The following is an 18,050-nucleotide window of genomic DNA, read 5'->3' on the forward strand; positions in this document are numbered from 1 at the left end:
TTTATTTCCAATGGATCTTCGTCCTGACGGTAAATCAACCAAGTCCCAGACTTGATTAATTTTCATTGACTCCATTTCTTCTTCCATAGCTTTAATCCATTCACTTGCTTTAGGACCAGATAGAGCATGACTGAATGTTTTAGGTTCTTCATCATCTTGTGGAGCAATCATGAACGCTTTCCCCTCAATCTCAAATCGACGACGAGGAATTGGTTCACGAATGCTTCTTCGAGGTTGAGATTGCTCATGATCTTGCTCCATGAGAGTAGGAATAGATAAAATATCACTCCCACTGTTTCTAAGAGGTTAAAAGTTTCATCTAAGTCCTCTACTGAATGGCTTGTTTCACCATAATCTAGATTTTCCATTTCATATATTTGAAAATCTTTTTCAACCTCACCTGTCTTTGGAAAAACCTTTTCTAAGAATACAACATCACGCGATTCAATCTTTGTTACTCTTCCATCAGCTTTTTCACCAATAAATACAAATTCTTTGGAATGTTCAGAATATCGTATAAAGATACACTTCTTCCCCCTAAGACCAAGTTTCTCATATTCATGAGAAGTATTGTGAATATAAGTTGCACACCCCATGAATGGAAATAACGTAGATTAGGTTTGACACCATTCCATAGTTCATATGGGGTGGATGAGATAGATTTAGAGGGCACACGATTAAGTATGTAAGCAGCAGTTAACAATGCATCTTCCCAAAAGAAAATTGGTAAGTTAGCTTGCGCCATCATTGACCTAACCATGTCAAATAGGGTTCTATTCATTCTTTCCGCTACACCATTTTGTTGTGGAGTATAAGGAATAGTTAGTTGTCTAGCTATACCCTTTTTCATCACAAAAATTTTTAAATTGTTCAGATAGATATTCACGTCCTCGATCAGTTCTTAAAGTTTTGATCTTGGTACTTCGTTTATTCTCCACCAAATTGGTGTATCGAATTAAGCAATCCAATGCTTCAGACTTATGTGAGATCAAATAAACATGACCAAACCATGTAAAATCATCTATAAATGTGATGAAATAATTTCCTTCATGTCTTGCTCTCACATTCATTGGCCACAAATGTCTGAATGAATAAGCTGTAATGGACTACTAGCCCTTTTAGCTTTACCAAATGGTAATCTAGTTGCTTTTCCAGCAAGGCAATGCTCACAAACGGGCAATTCCTCTTTGGTAAGTGATCCTAAAAGACCAGCTATTGCTAATCTATGTAATCGATCTTGCCCAATGTGTCCTAATCTAGCATGCCAAGTTATGATATTACTACCATTAATAGTGCTAGAATTTTGAACAACATAAATTGAAGCATCATAATTAATAGATACATTAATGGTGTCTAACACCATAAAACCATTTAATACAAAACAAGAACCATAAAAAATATTATTCAAATGTATTTTTACACAACAACCAACAAACGCAATATTAAAGCCCAATTGGAGTAAAGCAAGAACAGACACAAGATTCCATCGAACTTCTGGAGCGTAGAGCACATCATGAAGATAAAGTGTGTGACCGCCCCGCAAATCCAGTTTGCAGGTACCGATCCCAAGCACAGCAGCGGAAGCATTATTCCCCATGTATATATATCTACTTCCCTTTGGAATTCGACGGAATTCCACAAAGGTTGTTCGATCCCTTGCTATATGGTCAGTTGCTCCTGGGTCTATAGTCCAAAAGGGAACAGATTCAGCAAGCATTAAACAACTGCTAACGTATAAGTTAGAGGGATGATTGTGGTTAAACATTACCTTTGGCTCAATGCAATTACGAGCAAAGTGACCAGGTTTACCACAATTGAAACAATTCATATTCTTGTCTTTCTTACCGCCGCGTTTCCCACGCTTGCGTTTATGTCCACTACTACTTGCTTCTATTCCTCTCTTGCCATATTTGAGACCTTTAGCCTTACCCTTTTTATATTTAGAGCCATATGCTCCACACATCTTTGTCTCAGATATAAAAGCCTCGTTTATAGGCTTTCCAGCGTGAAGTCGATCTTCTTCAAGCTTGACATGACGAGCAACATCGTCAAATGTCTTGATGTTGTCATTGTGGGTAAGGTTAACACGCATGTGTTCCCAATTACTTGGCAAAGAGCGGATAACTGCTTGAACTTGTTGTTCATTAGTCATCTCATGCCCAGCACCCCTTAATTCACTGATCATGTTAGACATGACTGTAAGATGCTGCCTCATCGTTTGATTTTGGCGCTTCTTATAACCATCGAATTTGAGGGTTAACTGACGAAGTCTATTAGTGGAGATTCCTCCATACTGAATCTTTACTGCGTCCCAAACAGATTGAGATGAACAATGCCTCTCAAAACGCAGCATTATATCATTTCTCATGCTGCTCAACATCAAAATGCAAGCTACACGATCCTTGCGTTTATAGGTTTGATATGCTTCCATATCAAGTCTGTGCTGAGCAGTGTTTCCTTGCTCAGGTTCAGCCATCGGTTGTGTGATTGTTTCCAGCATTTCTTGCTCTTCCAGGAGATACTCAATCTTACGATGCCAAACATCGTAATTCTTTTCACTTAGTTTGTCTCCATGGTTCAAATCAGCAATAATACTCTTAGATGCAGCCATATTAAGTGTTATTGACAGCAATTACAAATATTAGTATCTAGTACAATTTAATTGATATATTTTGCCACTCCATTCTAAATTAAACAAATAATAATCTAACACATACAATAGAAATGAAAAGAATGTTAAACACTTAATCAATTTCTATTTGTATGGTCTAATTATTATCGGAAATTTAAATGAGTGCAAAATTATAGTTATTAGTTTCAACTAACTCCCACTAATCAGGTTGCATATATTATCATATATATGCATATAATGTAATTAAACTTAAATTACATAAAATATTCAGTTCACAATTAAACAACCATTCATCTTTAAAAAAATACAATATTAAGATAATAAATTTCAGAATTGTTTTATATTGTAGGCACATAAGTAGGGTCTCCAATTACGTCATCCACTTCATCAAAGTCATCTCCTCCAAGTTCATTCTACTCAAACCATGGAATGAATTTAGCAGCAGCATCCAAACGACTTGCGCTTCTTCCAGTGCGCCGTATACCCTTTTCGGCATACTGATGTTCCCTCTCAAGCAGCATTTCATCTGCGAGATTGTTGAAATCTAAGGATTCCAGCCTATATTCCAACGATAGTCGCACCGACATCCATTCCTCAGGCAGAGAATTGAGAACGATTAACATTTGATGTTCCATGTAGAATTCGTAAACACCACTCATAGCCAATCTACTCATCCAATGATACATATAATCAATGTGCTCTTGAATTTTATGAACAGGATTAAAGGCATAACCCAACAAATGGTACCAATGTTGATCGATTTGTTGTTGCCTATCCACTACAACAAAATATTCCAAAAGCACATAAATATTATACTTAATATTTAATTAAAGCATGTATCATCATATATGTTAAAAAACAAATATGAAAATTAAGCAATTTATTTTAACAATAAATAAATTACTCCACAATTTGACAATTTATATTAACAAAAAAAATATTAATTGTCTTAATATTATTTTATATTTTAATATATATTAACATTGTTAATATATATTAATTGTCGAATGGCAGTTAATATATGTACACATCTTTTAAAAGATGTGTTCATTCGGTTTTCCTTTTTTTTTTTAATAACTGCTAAATGGCAGTCCCAATTGACTACCGAATGCCAATGACAATATTAACTGTCGAATGGCAGTTACACATCTTTGAAAAGATGTGTTCTTTCAAGTGGTTTTTTTTTAAAAAAATGACAGTTAATTAACTGTCAAAGTTCAATTGACTACTTTCAATTGAAAATGAAAATGACAGTTTTTAATCTCCATTTCTATCATCAATTTTGATAATAGAATTACATAACTACCATGCAGAAAATCTTTTCTAATTAATTATAGAAAAGACAAATTCATAACTAAATTACTTCATAAAATTTTGTAAATTCAAAATTCTCAATAGAAGTATTCTTTTAATACAAAATTTACATCTATCGTTCATGTAATAATAGATATACTGCATAAAAGCAATATTAAAAACCATGGCTCTGATACCAATGTAGAACGAAAAGGAAAACTTACTTGTGAGAATTCGCTTTTTTATTCCTAAATCAATTACTTCAGTGCCACTTCAATTACTAGAACCAAAGTGATATTTCACAGTACGAACGTCTTTGTGAATCTTGTCAAGTTAATGTAGAGAGTCAAGATGGGAGAAGTGAAAGAGAGAACTATGTTCTTTCAATAATGAAAACTTGACCTTTCCATATGGGTTATGTCCCTTTATATATGATTAGAGGAGGCGGTTACTTCCTTTAGTAACTTCTCTAATAACTTGGACCAGACCCATCCATCATGGGCGGACCAAGCCTAACCCAATAACCAACATTAATGTATAAATTAAGTACTAGAGAAACCAGATATTATTGTTTACCTTTGAGATAAAAAGGATTGTGTTAGCAGTGCTTAGTTACGGTTACAAGATAAAAGGAGAAAAAAATTATAAAGGTAGAAATGTGTCTGGTTAAAAGTCAAATATAAAAATATAAAAATAAATTTATCATTAAAATAATTTTAGAATGAATACAGATAGAACATGTTTTTATAGACAACATTTTTTATTTCTAAAATATCGTTGTAAAAAAACCCTCAATTCAAAAATTATTTAACCAATGTATGTAAAGATAAAAATAGTTATTATCCTAGTTGAAAAACTCGAGTCAAGGGTTGACCAAGGGCAAGGCTCTGGTCACGGGTCGGGAAGGTCAACCCGAGTTGACCCGAGTCAACATATAAATAAGAATAATTATTATTATAGTTTTAAAACTCGACTTGAGAGTCGACCCGGGGCAAGGTCTAGGTCACGCGTTGGGTTGATCGTTGACCTGAGTTAATATAAGAATAAAAATTGTTATCATTATAGTTTTAAAATCCAATTCGAGGGTTGAGTCGGGGTAAAACCTAGGTCATGAGTTGGGAGGGTTAACATAAAAATAAAAGTGGTTATTATCATAGTTTTAAAACCTGACTCAGGGGTCGACTCAGGGTAAGGAACAGGAGAGTCAACCCGAGTTTACTCGAGTCAATGTAAGGATAAAAGTGTTTACTATTATAGTTTTAAAACTAGATTTGTGGGTCGGTCCGAGGCAAAGCCTTGGGTCGGCTAGGTCTCGAGTTCTGGTCAATCTCGATTTTATAACTATGATCATTATAATATTATTAATTTCAAAACTTAATATAAACCGAAGTGTGTGTGTGTGTGTGTGTGTTAATTTTTAAAATATGTAAGTTTGACAGTAATACATATTAGAGATAATATATATATATATATATATATATATATATATATATATATATATATATAAAAGACAATCACTTTTTTCTTGTATGCTATAACCAAACATAATTATGTTTTTTTTTTCTGTCTTGCCTTCTTTGTTCTCACTGTTTTTGTCTTTTCTATCTCAAGATAGTAACCAAAAAAAGCATCGAGATACACTAATTAAATATATCCATTATCCTGGGGGTGTAGAGTTTTTTGCATTCCACTAACCAGTACATCAATGCTATGTTACAAATAAAATTTTAAGTTAATTTTTAACATTAAATAAAAAAGTTTCGACGTTGTGGATGTATTTATGGTATCATAAAACTTTTTAATTTGAAACTTGAAAAATGATGTTTGTATTTAATAAAATAAATTAAAAAATATATATAAACTGATAAATCATCAAAACAGTTGTTAACGCTAATATTAATGAAAAGCTACAACGAGAAGTTTATCTTCCTTGTAAAAAGTAAAACATAAATTGCACATGCAAATATTTGACCTTGTGCCACGAGGCACTTTTAAATTTATTTTATTTAATTATATGATAATTCAAATATATATTTGTAAGAAAGGAAATAATTTAAATTTTAGAGAGAAATTATTTTTAGACAAAATTCTCTTTTTTTATTTTTGTATTTTTTTTATATAAAACATAGTTTTTTTTATTAGCAATAAGATTTATTAAATAAAATAAATTTAATTCTCTTTTTTTATTTTTGTATTTTTTATATGAAAACATAGTTTTTTATTAGCAATAAGATTTATTAAATAAAAAAGATAATTGAAATAAATATCCAAAAAGCCCTAATTTTTTGAAATAAGGACAAAAAATGCATCCTTTTCATCAAAATACTCTTTTCTTATTCATATGTTTATTTTTTTTTCTTTTTTAAAACAAAACATGTCTTTTTTTTATGAAAATATATGTTCTTTAACTAAAAACTTATCATAATCTTAAAACAAGTTTAAATAAAAATAAAAAAAATCATGAATTGATAATTTTTATACGAATGTATCAAAAACTATAAGAGTAATAAATTTTTAAAAAATAAAAAAATACTTTATTCATGTTGAATATTCATGAGTAAAGTTTTTAAAAAGTTTTGCACATTATATATTATTATTCATAAAATAATTGTTAATATTACCATAAAAAGCTTTAATATTATTTGAAAACTATGGCATAATATATTTTTTTAAATGTCATTCTAATAAAAAGTTTTTTTAAAGAGAATCTTATTATAAAATAAAAAAATTAATGACCATTTAAAAGAAAATATTGGATGTGCCTAAGCTAGAAGAATGAGCTTGGTTGACTGGCATAAAATTAAAAGGCTGAGTGTTCTTGAGCCTAGATGGTTAGGCATGCTTACCAGGTTTTTTTTAATGAATGGATCAATATGTCCCTATTATTTTTTATTAAATGGAAAGAACAATGTGTTATCTTCCAACACTATTTTACAACCATCGAAGCTTGAAGCTTGATCGAAAAATCAGATTATAAGTTTTTGAATTCAAAAATCAAAGTTTTAATATATTTTTAACCTTAAAATATGAAAAACAAAATATCATATGTACCTTTAAAATCCTATTTTAATCACCAAACATATTTAGATGAACTAAAATCTCAAAATCAAATCAAATAAAAAATTATTGAGCCTTAATCTACTTTTGATGCGAATCTCGTGAATATGTTGATTCAAAAACCCACAACGAGGTAAATGACAAACTCAAAATGATAAAATTCAGATTTGAGATGGAACCTTGACTCAAAAACAACCATATATAAAAGAATCAAAGGTATTGGATTTGACTTAGACTTGTTGATTATAAAGAATTAGGAACTCAAAATGTAGGAAAAACATAATAAAAAAAATCGGTAATACTTTGATAAGTTATGTTGTTATTTGTTTAAACAAAGAGAAACATGTTGCTTCAAGCAAGGCACCAATTTTATTTAATAATCTATGGTTGTTGAAATTTAACAACAATAAATAAGATAAATAGATTAAACAAACAGCCCTAATAACACTAATGGATCATAGACCAAAGACCTATAACAAAACCCAACTAAAACTAAAGCCCATCATACGTAATAAACCTTAAACAATGATTAATGGATCTAAAATTTGCGAGCTGATATGGACTCACTTATAATTAAACCCAAAATAAATTAAATAAACCTAAAAAACTATTAAAACAATAAAAATAAACAAGTTTGACTATTATACCAAAGTTGCCGCATATATAGGAATAAAATAACCTAAGATAGTATAATTTCCTATCTTAAATAGTCTTATAACTAAAATTATATCCTAGAAAGGCTAGGATAATAAATGTTACCTCTTCGAAATCCTTTATAAGTTGAGAATTTAAAATATAAAACTATAATTGATCTGACCCGAAGCCAAAAATTTAAAAATACTCCCATGAAACTGAAACATTAAAGTGTATGAAGACTGATTTTAAAGGCTAAAAACCTGAAACTTACAATTTCTTAACACTAACCTAATTATAACAGTTGCTTTGAATTTGTAATTTTTCTCTTTCTTCTCTTTCTTATTTTTTTTATTTACTTTAAATAGACAAATCTAGACATAACAAATATCGTTCTTTTTTTATCCAATATCGAAACAAATGCTAATTGGACAATAAAGACAAAGAAAAACAAAAACTAAATAGAACAACTAAACTAAAACAAAGGTGAATAGAAACAAGTAAATTGATGGGGAAATGAAACCTAAACACAACTAAGTATAGCAAAAACGCCACAAAGTCAACCCTAATAACCCTAATGGATCATAGACCAAAGACCAAAAACAAACCCAGCTAAAACTAAAGTCCAACATACAAATTATCAGACTCAATACACTTGGGTTCAACCATTAGCTGAACCCAAGGCAATATGAGCCTAACAAGATGTCATACCTAATACACTTAAGTTCAGTTGTCAGTTGAATTCAAGGTAACATAAGCCTAACAAGTTGTCAAACCTAGTACATTTGGGTTCAGCTGTTAGTAGAACCTAAAATAATATAGGCCTGGAAAGTTACCAAATCCAATAATACACTTAGGTTCAGCCATCAGTTGAACTCAAGGTTATATAAGTCTTACAAGTTGCCAGATCTAATACACTTGGGTTCCACTATTAGTCGAACCCAAAGTAATGTAGGCCTGATGAGTTTCCAAACCCAATCCATATGGGTTTAACCATTGGTTGAGCCCAATGCAACATAGGTATGGTAAGTTGTCCGACCCAATACACTTGGGTTCAGTTGTCAGGTGAACCAAAGGCAATGTGGGTCTGGCAAGATTCCAGATCCAATGCACTTGGGTTCAGTTGTCAGGTGAACCAAAGGCAATGTGGGTCTGGCAAAATTCCAGATCCAATACACTTAGGTTCAGACATCAGCTAAACCCAAGGTGCTATGATTTTGATTAGAAACCATGCCCTTTTCATTTGAGTTTGGTTACATGCCAAGTCTAATTGGTCTTAGAAATCCAAGACTATAGAGCTTTATTTTTAGATTAATGACATGACCAACTTGTGTTAGAGATAATCATCTCCCTACATCTATAGATGTATAAAAGATCTTTTAAAGAGCCTATCACATTAATTTTCAATCTCATTAATGATATATAAGGGATGTTTGTTTCTCATTAATGATCTTTACCCTCTATTAATGTCACCAAATAGAGATGACTCTTCAAGCTCTCTTGACTTTATCAAAATGACAAGGTTCAGGGAGTATAAATACCCCTTAAACCACCAAAGAAAAAGGTTAGAACTTTTTTTACTCTAAAAGCTTATATATTTCATAGCATTAATCATACCTAAAAACAAAAACAAACACTCTTGTTCTTGGAATTTAAGGCTTTTTCTTTTATTTGTTGCATTTTTCATTAAAAGTTACTAACTTTATCATTGAAGAGTCTTTAAATCTCACCGATAAGAACTGTTATTGCAGGTATTAAGGTTTTTACCAATAATTCAGTACTTCCTGAGCTAAGGAAAAGAGAATCAAGTAAATGAATATCTTGATTAACCACTATCCAAACACCAAATAGCTTGTTCTTTGAACATATTAGATTTTGAAATATCTTTATTATTTAAGTATCCATTTTGGTTTCTTAGAAGAGCTTACACCTTTTAATTTGGTGTTTCTCATTATCTTATATGGATTTCATGGATGTTCCCTCGTCATCACATAATTAGATAACCATTTTAGATAGTTAATTAATAAAGAGAGTGGAACACTAAGCTAATTGTTGGAAGGTTTAGTGAACTTTTCGCCCCATATTCATCCACTTGAATGGGAAATTCATCCACTTGAATGGGAAAGTGATTCTTTGTAATCACGCAACAAGTACAGGCCCACTAATGAGCATAGAGAGAAAAGTAACACGAAGTCTCTTTAAGAATATATTAAATTTAGTCCTTGTTTTTCTTCTAGTTTTATATCCTAGTCCTTTTAGTTTAAAAATTATAAATTGGTCCCTTAAGTGGTTGGCTTGATTTTTTTTCACATGTTCAATTGCGATTTTTAAATGCATTTTTAATTATATATGTAGTAGGTCTTATTTGAGAGTTTGATTAGAAATCAAGGATAATAATAATAATATATATATATATATATATATATATATATATATATATATATATATTGTCATGGAAAATTAAAGGATTTTAAAAAAATAATAAGAAATACAAGAATTTAATGTTGGATTTTTTAAATTAATAATATTAACTAACTGTTTTGCTAAAAATATATATAGGAATTTTTGAATGATAGTTTATTGGCTGTTTACATTGTTTCACTTGTTGGTCAAATTGTGATCTTTTGACTATGTATTTTAATATATGATACTAAATCACTCATGATAAAATTAAAGGAAACGCAGAAAAAGACCTCATTTAAGTTGATTCGTTCACATTTTAGCGACAAACATTGATAGAGTCACAAAGCCTTAGATAAATGAACGATCTAATTCCAATCTTTATTAATTAATTGTAAATGTTATGAAATCGGAGGACTAATTAAACCTCATAAAGATACTTAAGTGCCCATTTAGCAAGTGTAGTATATATATATGTCATGGGATCGAGTCATCGGGATCGAGTCATCTCCCTCTCGTCATACAAAGTTTTAGATAAAACAAATATCATTAAAGATTCGTCGCTCTTTTTTTCACAGTAATAAATTAATGTTTCAGATAAGAATATATTTTTTATATTGCTTTGTACTATATATATATATAGCGGTCCCAAGAGCAAGCCTCGGCACTCCAAAGTTCAACTGAGAAACCGGATAGGATCCAAAGATTTTGCATACATAATTCAAGGCGATGAGCTCCATCCAAATATTGCTTTCTGTGTTCTTCCTAATTATATTTTCTTCGTGCCTTCCTACAACACAGAATAAGATCCCGAAGCTCGGTGCTTTTCAAAAAAATATCCATAGGACTGAACCCCAAACCTCATCTAAATCTTCCTCGAAAGATTTGGTTACGTTTTATTACACCCAAACACTTGATCACTTCAACTATAAGCCAGAAAGCTATACCACTTTCCGACAAAGATATGTAATCGACTTTAGATATTGGGGTGGTGCAAATACTAGTGCACCAATATTCGTCTTCTTTGGTGCGGAAGAGGATTTAGATGATGATTTAGACGCTATTGGATCCCTTTCTGACAACGCCCCTCATTTCAAAGCTCTGTTGATATACATAGAGGTAAGATATGTGGTACTATATACTCTCATCCTCGGAATATTCGTAATTAAATTCTTAATTTTTTTGAGCAGCCAAGTGCCACTTTTTCTATAAGATTCACTCAGATTGATCCGAATACTGTTTGAGGATTAATATTTTCAAGGAACCTTTTCATTATTTCTCATAGTATATAAGACTCATGATCGTGCACTGAGCATTCCATGTGTGGAGATTCACAGTGAGTCATATAAATCAAAGTTATTAAACTCAATCCATTTAAGTGAGTGTTTTTTTTTAAAAAAAAAAAAAACAAGATCAGAGGTTGTCTTGTCATTAACAAGGTTTTATCAAATCAATTTTCATTCAATTTAATTTAAAAATTAACTCAGAGGAAAGATGTCGGGTTAGTACCAAGTGAGTTAATAGTTGACCTGTATATTTGGCAGCATCGTTACTATGGGAAATCAATACCGTTTGGGTCAAGGAAGGAAGCTTTGAAAAATGCGGAAACTCTTGGTTATCTCAACTCAGCACAGGCAATGGCAGATTATGCTGCGGTGATTATGCATCTGAAGAAAAAGTATTCTGCCAAAAACTCTCCTGTAATTGTTATCGGAGGATCGTATGGTGGCAGTAAGTGAATACAAAATATTCAAACCTTCATTCATTCTAACAATATCATTTAATTTCTAGATTTTTCTTCGAATATTTATGATCTTAATGTTCTTGATAACTCTGTAGTGCTAACCTCATGGTTCCGGCTGAAGTATCCCCATATTGCTCTTGGTGCCCTTGCTTCATCGGCTCCAATTCTTTACTTCGATGATATTTCACCACAAGAAGGTTACTATTCTATTGTAACCAAGGATTTTAAAGTATGAAAACCAAATCCTTAATTATATTTGTTAAATCAACTTAATTAATTACTTGCTCTCTAGTAACCCTGAGTAATCATTATATATTATGATGGTATAAATTAATGCAGGAAACCAGTGAGAGTTGCTACAACACTATACGTAAATCGTGGGGTGAAATCGAAAAAATTGCTTCTAAGCCTAATGGTCTTTCAATCCTTAGCAAGAAATTTAAGACTTGCTAGTAAGTTGGACTTGCTATCTACAAAATTTATGATCGTTACAATTTGAAGTTTTACTATATTTTGTTGCTAATCTCCTAACGTTTTTCTTTCTTTCTCTTTTGTTTTTTCTTTTTTCCCTTTTCTTTCTGGTATTAGTCCTTTGAACAGAACATTTGAGCTAGAGGACTTCTTGGACTCGATTTATTGTGAAGCAGCACAATATAATCATCCACCTGAATTTCCAGTTAGTATTGTTTGCGGTGGCATAAACAAAGCATCAGCTGCGAGAACCGATATTCTCGACCGAATATTTGCCGGTGTTGTTGCTTACATGGGAAATAGATCATGCTACGACATGAATGAATTCAACTATCCAGATACAATATACGAGTGGAGGTGGCAGGTGAATAACTTCGCCACCATTTTTCTTAATAAATCATTAACCTAGTTAATCCATAAATTTAAGACGTTAAATGAAGCCTTAATAATTATTTTATATTAATTGGTTAACATATTTTTCAACTAAGTTTTTTTTTTATTTGAGACTTGCACAGTTTTGTTGTAAGATCACAGATATTTGAGACTTGCACAGAAATTTGACATGAAGCTCTACATAGAAAAAAATCATGCACCACAATCTTATCTTTATTCATACATGACTTGATTTTGACTACTATATATATATATATATATACATGTGCAGACCTGTAGTGAGATTGTGATGCCCATAGGCCATGAGAGCAATTCTATGTTCCCACCAGCACCTTTCAATCTAAATAACTACATCAAAGATTGCAAGAGCTTGTTTGGTGTCTTACCTCAGCCTCATTGGATCACTACTTATTATGGAGGACATGTATGTGTTTCTATTTGATATTTTGTCCCTTTTTTTATCACTGGATTCTTTGTATCTTGAACTATATAATAAAGGGCCGTGCTCTTTTATTACATGATTATTAAATAAATTTAAATGATTAGAATTGGGGTTTGTTTTATTAAAGAAACCTACTACTATATACATAACTGTTAAACTTAGGCTGTTCAACATTATGTTTTTTGTCTTCTTGGTTTGTTTTCTGTTTTGCTAAGTGCTATGCCGATTTTAATTTCAAGCAGTTGATGATGTTAAGAATTGTGGCAGGATATAAAATTGATTCTTCAAAGGTTTGGTAGCAACATTATCTTCTCAAATGGGCTGAGAGATCCTTACAGTAGTGGCGGGTAAAGAAAGAGAAAATCTTTTGTTTTGTTCTTTTAGTAATCAGGAGGATGTTCATCTAATTTTACAATCATCTTCCTTCTTTCATCGCAGGGTATTGAATAACATATCAGATAGTATTGTTGCGGTTTCTACAGTGAACGGTATTTTTCATAAGTTTAATTACCTGCATGCTCGACTGACCTAGTCTTTGTTTAGAGTCATCACAATCCAGGCAGACCGAATTAACCAAAATTAACTTATTATTTTCATCTTTTGAAAAAACTAATAAAAAACGAAGTCGTTTTGGTTTGCCTGGATATAATCTATCCAATCCCTGATCTGAATTTTAGACCACATCATAAACGAAACGGATTTAATAACTTCATTCTAGCTAAATTTGGTTGGAATATCTGATTTGATAAAATATCCTTAATTATTTTCTTGGATGTCCCTATCGACAGGATCTCATTGCTTGGACATACAACGAGCGAATCCAAGTACTGATCCCGATTGGCTGGTGATGCAACGTGAAAAAGAGGTGAAGATAATTGAAGGGTGGATTTCCAAATATTACACAGATCTTCTTGAGGTCAAAGATCAAACCCCTTTCTAATCAAGAGGGGGGGTAGATGCTGCTGTTTCAGGTCAATTATAAAATTAACTGCAGTTGAATAAGAAATTATTGCAAGGATATATAATTGCTGGGCCACTTTGCCACCTTTAAATAAAGAACTTGATATGTATGGTTATGTGTACTCCTTCTACAAATCCACTACGTTTCATGTAATAATAAGATGGCCAATTCCTCTTCAATTCTAGTTTTTATTTTATTTTTTTGATAATAAAGATTTATGAGTTTTGAATTACATAAGATGGGTAGCCATGGTAAGTCTAATACACCGTAAAGGGTACTTGAGAGTGTGATAGTGATTGTGGAAATACATCAAAATAATATTTTTTACTTTTTAAAAATTATTTTTGACATCAGTACCATCAAAACAATATATAAAAACATATATAAAAAATAAATTTAAAACAAAAAACAAATTGAATTTTTTTAAAAACACAGTTCAACCGCGTTTCCGAACACTGCCTAACATAAATCAAGATTCTTGACCATTGGTGCTTATTTTTTAGAAAAACATTTTACTTGATTTCCTTTGGAAAAGTTTCATATTGCCATCTGCATGAACTAACACTAAAATCTAACATGACTCGAATTCGTATTATAGTGGGTGGAAGTTGAAGATGAAGAACATGGAATCCAATTAATTTGTTGAGTGCCATGCCACCCCATTAGCAGACCACTTTCAATTTGGGAGGCCATTAAAAAACACCTATATATCCAATATATACCCCCAGCATCTCCACTAAAGCTTCAATCAACTAAGAAATATATATATATATATATATATATATATATATATATATATATATATATATATATATATATATATATATATATTATTGTATTTTGTTCTCAATGTGCAAGCGTGGCCATCATTCTTTTTTAATCTTTTTGGAACCTTCTTGGTTCTTTTGACTAAATGGATCCATGATTTTCACAAGGCTCTCGTCAAGGATCATCATCATTTCAAGAAACACGAGTTACAAAAGCAAAAATTGGTCCCTTTTTTTTCAGTTTAACCAAATGACTTGTAACAAAATTTCTAGGTCCCGAGTCTTGTTAAACACTCAGGCTATGAATCAATTAATTGCATAAAAAAATTAAATTAAAAAAAAAGTGAAGGTGAAGTTATTGTAGCCGAAGAGACATTTTAATGTTCATTGGAATATTTCCTTGACCAAAAAAAAAAAAAAAAACTATGAAGTGGGCATTAGGGGCAAGGTCATCTTTTTATCATGACATAATTATCTTTTACAATTTTTAGGGGTTAGATTGGTTATTAATTTTATCTTTTTCACATTAAAATTACTAATTTAACCATAGAATAAAAAAAATATAATGCATATTACTTGGAGGCTTTTTGGTCTTTTTATTTTTTTTTAAATAGTGTAATTACTTTGATACCCTTAAAGATAAAATCAACATAACTCTCTCACGAGAGTTTTTTGCCATTTTACATTGGTTTCATTGTAGATTTAAAAGTTAATCAATGGCATTTTGTAATTGATATATATTAAATATTATTTAAAGGTTAACCTAAATTGACTCAGATTTTTTTTTATGAAGTTAATCTTGGATTCATGACTAGAGTCACCGATTTCAAAGGTTAACGCGGGTTGATTTTTTACAAAAAAAAAAATTATTTATTTCAATTTCATCTTTTAATATTTGATTAATTGAAATTGATCTTTGTACTTTTTTTCATTTTCATTCTATTGGGTTATCTTGATCATGCGTCTATAGTCGCGAGGTTTACAAGTTAACCTGAGTTGACTCGTATTTTTTTTATTACTTTTTAAAATTAAATTTTTTTATCCTTTAACAATAAGTTGTTCGATAATTGAGCTTAATGATTTTATTCAAAAAATTTTAACACAATCACCTTGGTGTAACGACTAGGTTATATATTTTGCATCTTGACTCGAGTGGGATCGGATTAAGGTTTTTCAACCTTTTTTAATTATATTTCTTTCTTAATTTTTATCATTCAATATTTTATTTGCTAGAGATTGAGTTTCAATTTTTTTTTTCTTTCTGTGGAGTTATAATGATCTCATTTGATTTATTAAGAATTGGTCTTTGAACGTTTTTTTCCTGTATTTGTTTCTATGAGATTATCTTAATCTTATGTTCATAGTCGCAAAGTTTACGAGTAAATCTAGTTTAACTAGGGGGTTTTTTGTTTTTTTAATTTTTTTGAGTTTCTCTCTTCAATATTGAGTTGTTTGATAATCCAAGTAGGCTCGGGTTAGGTTCTTTTTACCTTTTTCATTGTTAATTTTTTTAATTAGGTTATTTATTGTTGTTGTATTTTTTTAATCATATTATTTGAATTATCAATTGAACCAATTACTCAAGTCTTGGATTCTTTTTACTTGGCATTTTTTTTAACGTCAAAAAAAAAATTGTCTAGCCCACAGCCACAAATCTAGTATCATCCTATTTACCCATACTAGAAAACATAATTCTTGTTTTTTTTTTTTACAATTATGGTTATTGTTTGTTTGTTTTAATGTTGATGTTGTGGTTAAATAGAATTATAATAGTTTATGGATCTACGTTACGCTGTAGGTTGGATCAAAACTTTTTTGAAGATAAGAAAAAATATTCAGATTGTAAAGAACTATTTGGTGTTTTTATTAAACATGGCTTGGAGGGTCAATTTTGAAACCTCATGATACGACTCATTGTCTAACTTGGATTTAAAATTAAAATGTGTGGGAGTTGTCATGATATGACCTAGTCAACTTGGCTAGTCCAAAAGCATCCCAACTTACGTGTAAGAAAAACATTGACGATGAAATTGAGGGGAAAAATGAAAATGATTAAAAAAATCTTGACCTAATTTTTTATCTAGCTCAAGTTTAAAATTAAACTATGTGGGAGTTGTCCCAACATGACCTATTCAACCTGGTATGTCCGAAGATAAACTGAATGATTGTGGAAAAAAATCTGAGGATGAAATTAAAAAGAAAAAAAAATGATGAGATTGATAAGGAAAAAAAACATTTTAACCTAGCTTCTTACTTAGTCAAGTTTAAAATTAAACCGTGTGGAAGTTGGTCCGACTTGATCCAGTTGACTCGGTTAGTTTAAAGAAAACCCATAAGACAGTTACAAAGAAATTTTAAGGATGAAATTAATAAAAAATAAAGGTTAAATTGGAAAAAAAAATTATAAACAATGAAGCTCCATTGTTTTAAATATAAAAGTAAATTTCATTGCATAATTAATGAATCCACAATCTCAAATTGTGATCCATATTTACTTGTAACCATGGTTATTTTTGTTTATCTTGAATTGATAATATGGTAAAGAAAGGTTACATATTGTCCTAGTATAATGGACTGGTATGTAATCTTAAATCGTAAACTTGATAATTTCTCATCTTCTTGAAAATAAAAGTTTTTCCATTTATTAATTATGAATCCTTTTAATTGGATTATTTTGATTTAGTTCATTTTAGTATTTGAGGATCAGCCTTAATTTCTACTAGAAAAAAATATTGATATTTTGTTGATGATATTTTTTAGATTTATGTGGATATATTTTTTAAAACATATATTAGAATTGCTACCTAATACGAAAATTCCCCATATATGTTTATAAATAATATTCAAATATAGCATTCACTCAATTTTTTAAATGTATTAAGGTATTTTAATACAAAAATGCTACCTAATACGAAAATTCCTCATTATTTTCTAGTATTAAGAGCAATGACACTATCACTCAAAGGATCATGGCCAAATACCTCTTAACAAAACACTAGAGTTGAACCTAAACTTGTTCATATATTAATGGAAGCGACCTTAATTATTCAATATCAATTGAGTTATTTTTATATTCTCTCTAATTAACTTATTTATAAATCACTTCATGATATTTTTTTCGCATGTTTAGATATATGTACATGCTGAACAAATTGCAATTACCATAGCATCCATGTTGTTTTCTACGCTACACTATTTGACTAGAAAAAATTATCATTATTTTTACCCTATTTTCATCAGTCTTCACTGTCCCTCAA

General features: G+C 30.5%; 1 protein-coding gene across 2 annotated transcripts; it reads left to right on the top strand.

The window, feature by feature from the left end:
* The first annotated feature begins 10,654 nt into the window (after window positions 1-10,654).
* LOC18094914 (uncharacterized) lies at window positions 10,655-14,205 on the top strand. Of its 2 annotated transcripts, XM_024609260.2 has the most exons (9): window positions 10,655-11,134; window positions 11,560-11,746; window positions 11,855-11,988; window positions 12,099-12,211; window positions 12,348-12,594; window positions 12,895-13,047; window positions 13,333-13,412; window positions 13,504-13,553; window positions 13,854-14,205. In XM_024609260.2, exons 1-9 carry the CDS (start codon window positions 10,745-10,747, stop codon window positions 14,003-14,005), a joined length of 1,506 nt encoding a protein of 501 aa, XP_024465028.2. In that variant the 5' UTR covers window positions 10,655-10,744; the 3' UTR covers window positions 14,006-14,205. The 2 variants fall into 2 exon arrangements, with proteins under 2 accessions (XP_024465028.2, XP_006369373.3); XM_006369311.3 differs by lacking the exon at window positions 12,895-13,047 and having other exon boundaries at window positions 10,667-11,134.
* The last annotated feature ends 3,845 nt before the right edge of the window (window positions 14,206-18,050 follow it).

Source organism: Populus trichocarpa, chromosome 1 (genome assembly GCF_000002775.5).
Source record: "Populus trichocarpa isolate Nisqually-1 chromosome 1, P.trichocarpa_v4.1, whole genome shotgun sequence".
NCBI classification, from domain to species: domain Eukaryota; kingdom Viridiplantae; phylum Streptophyta; class Magnoliopsida; order Malpighiales; family Salicaceae; genus Populus; species Populus trichocarpa.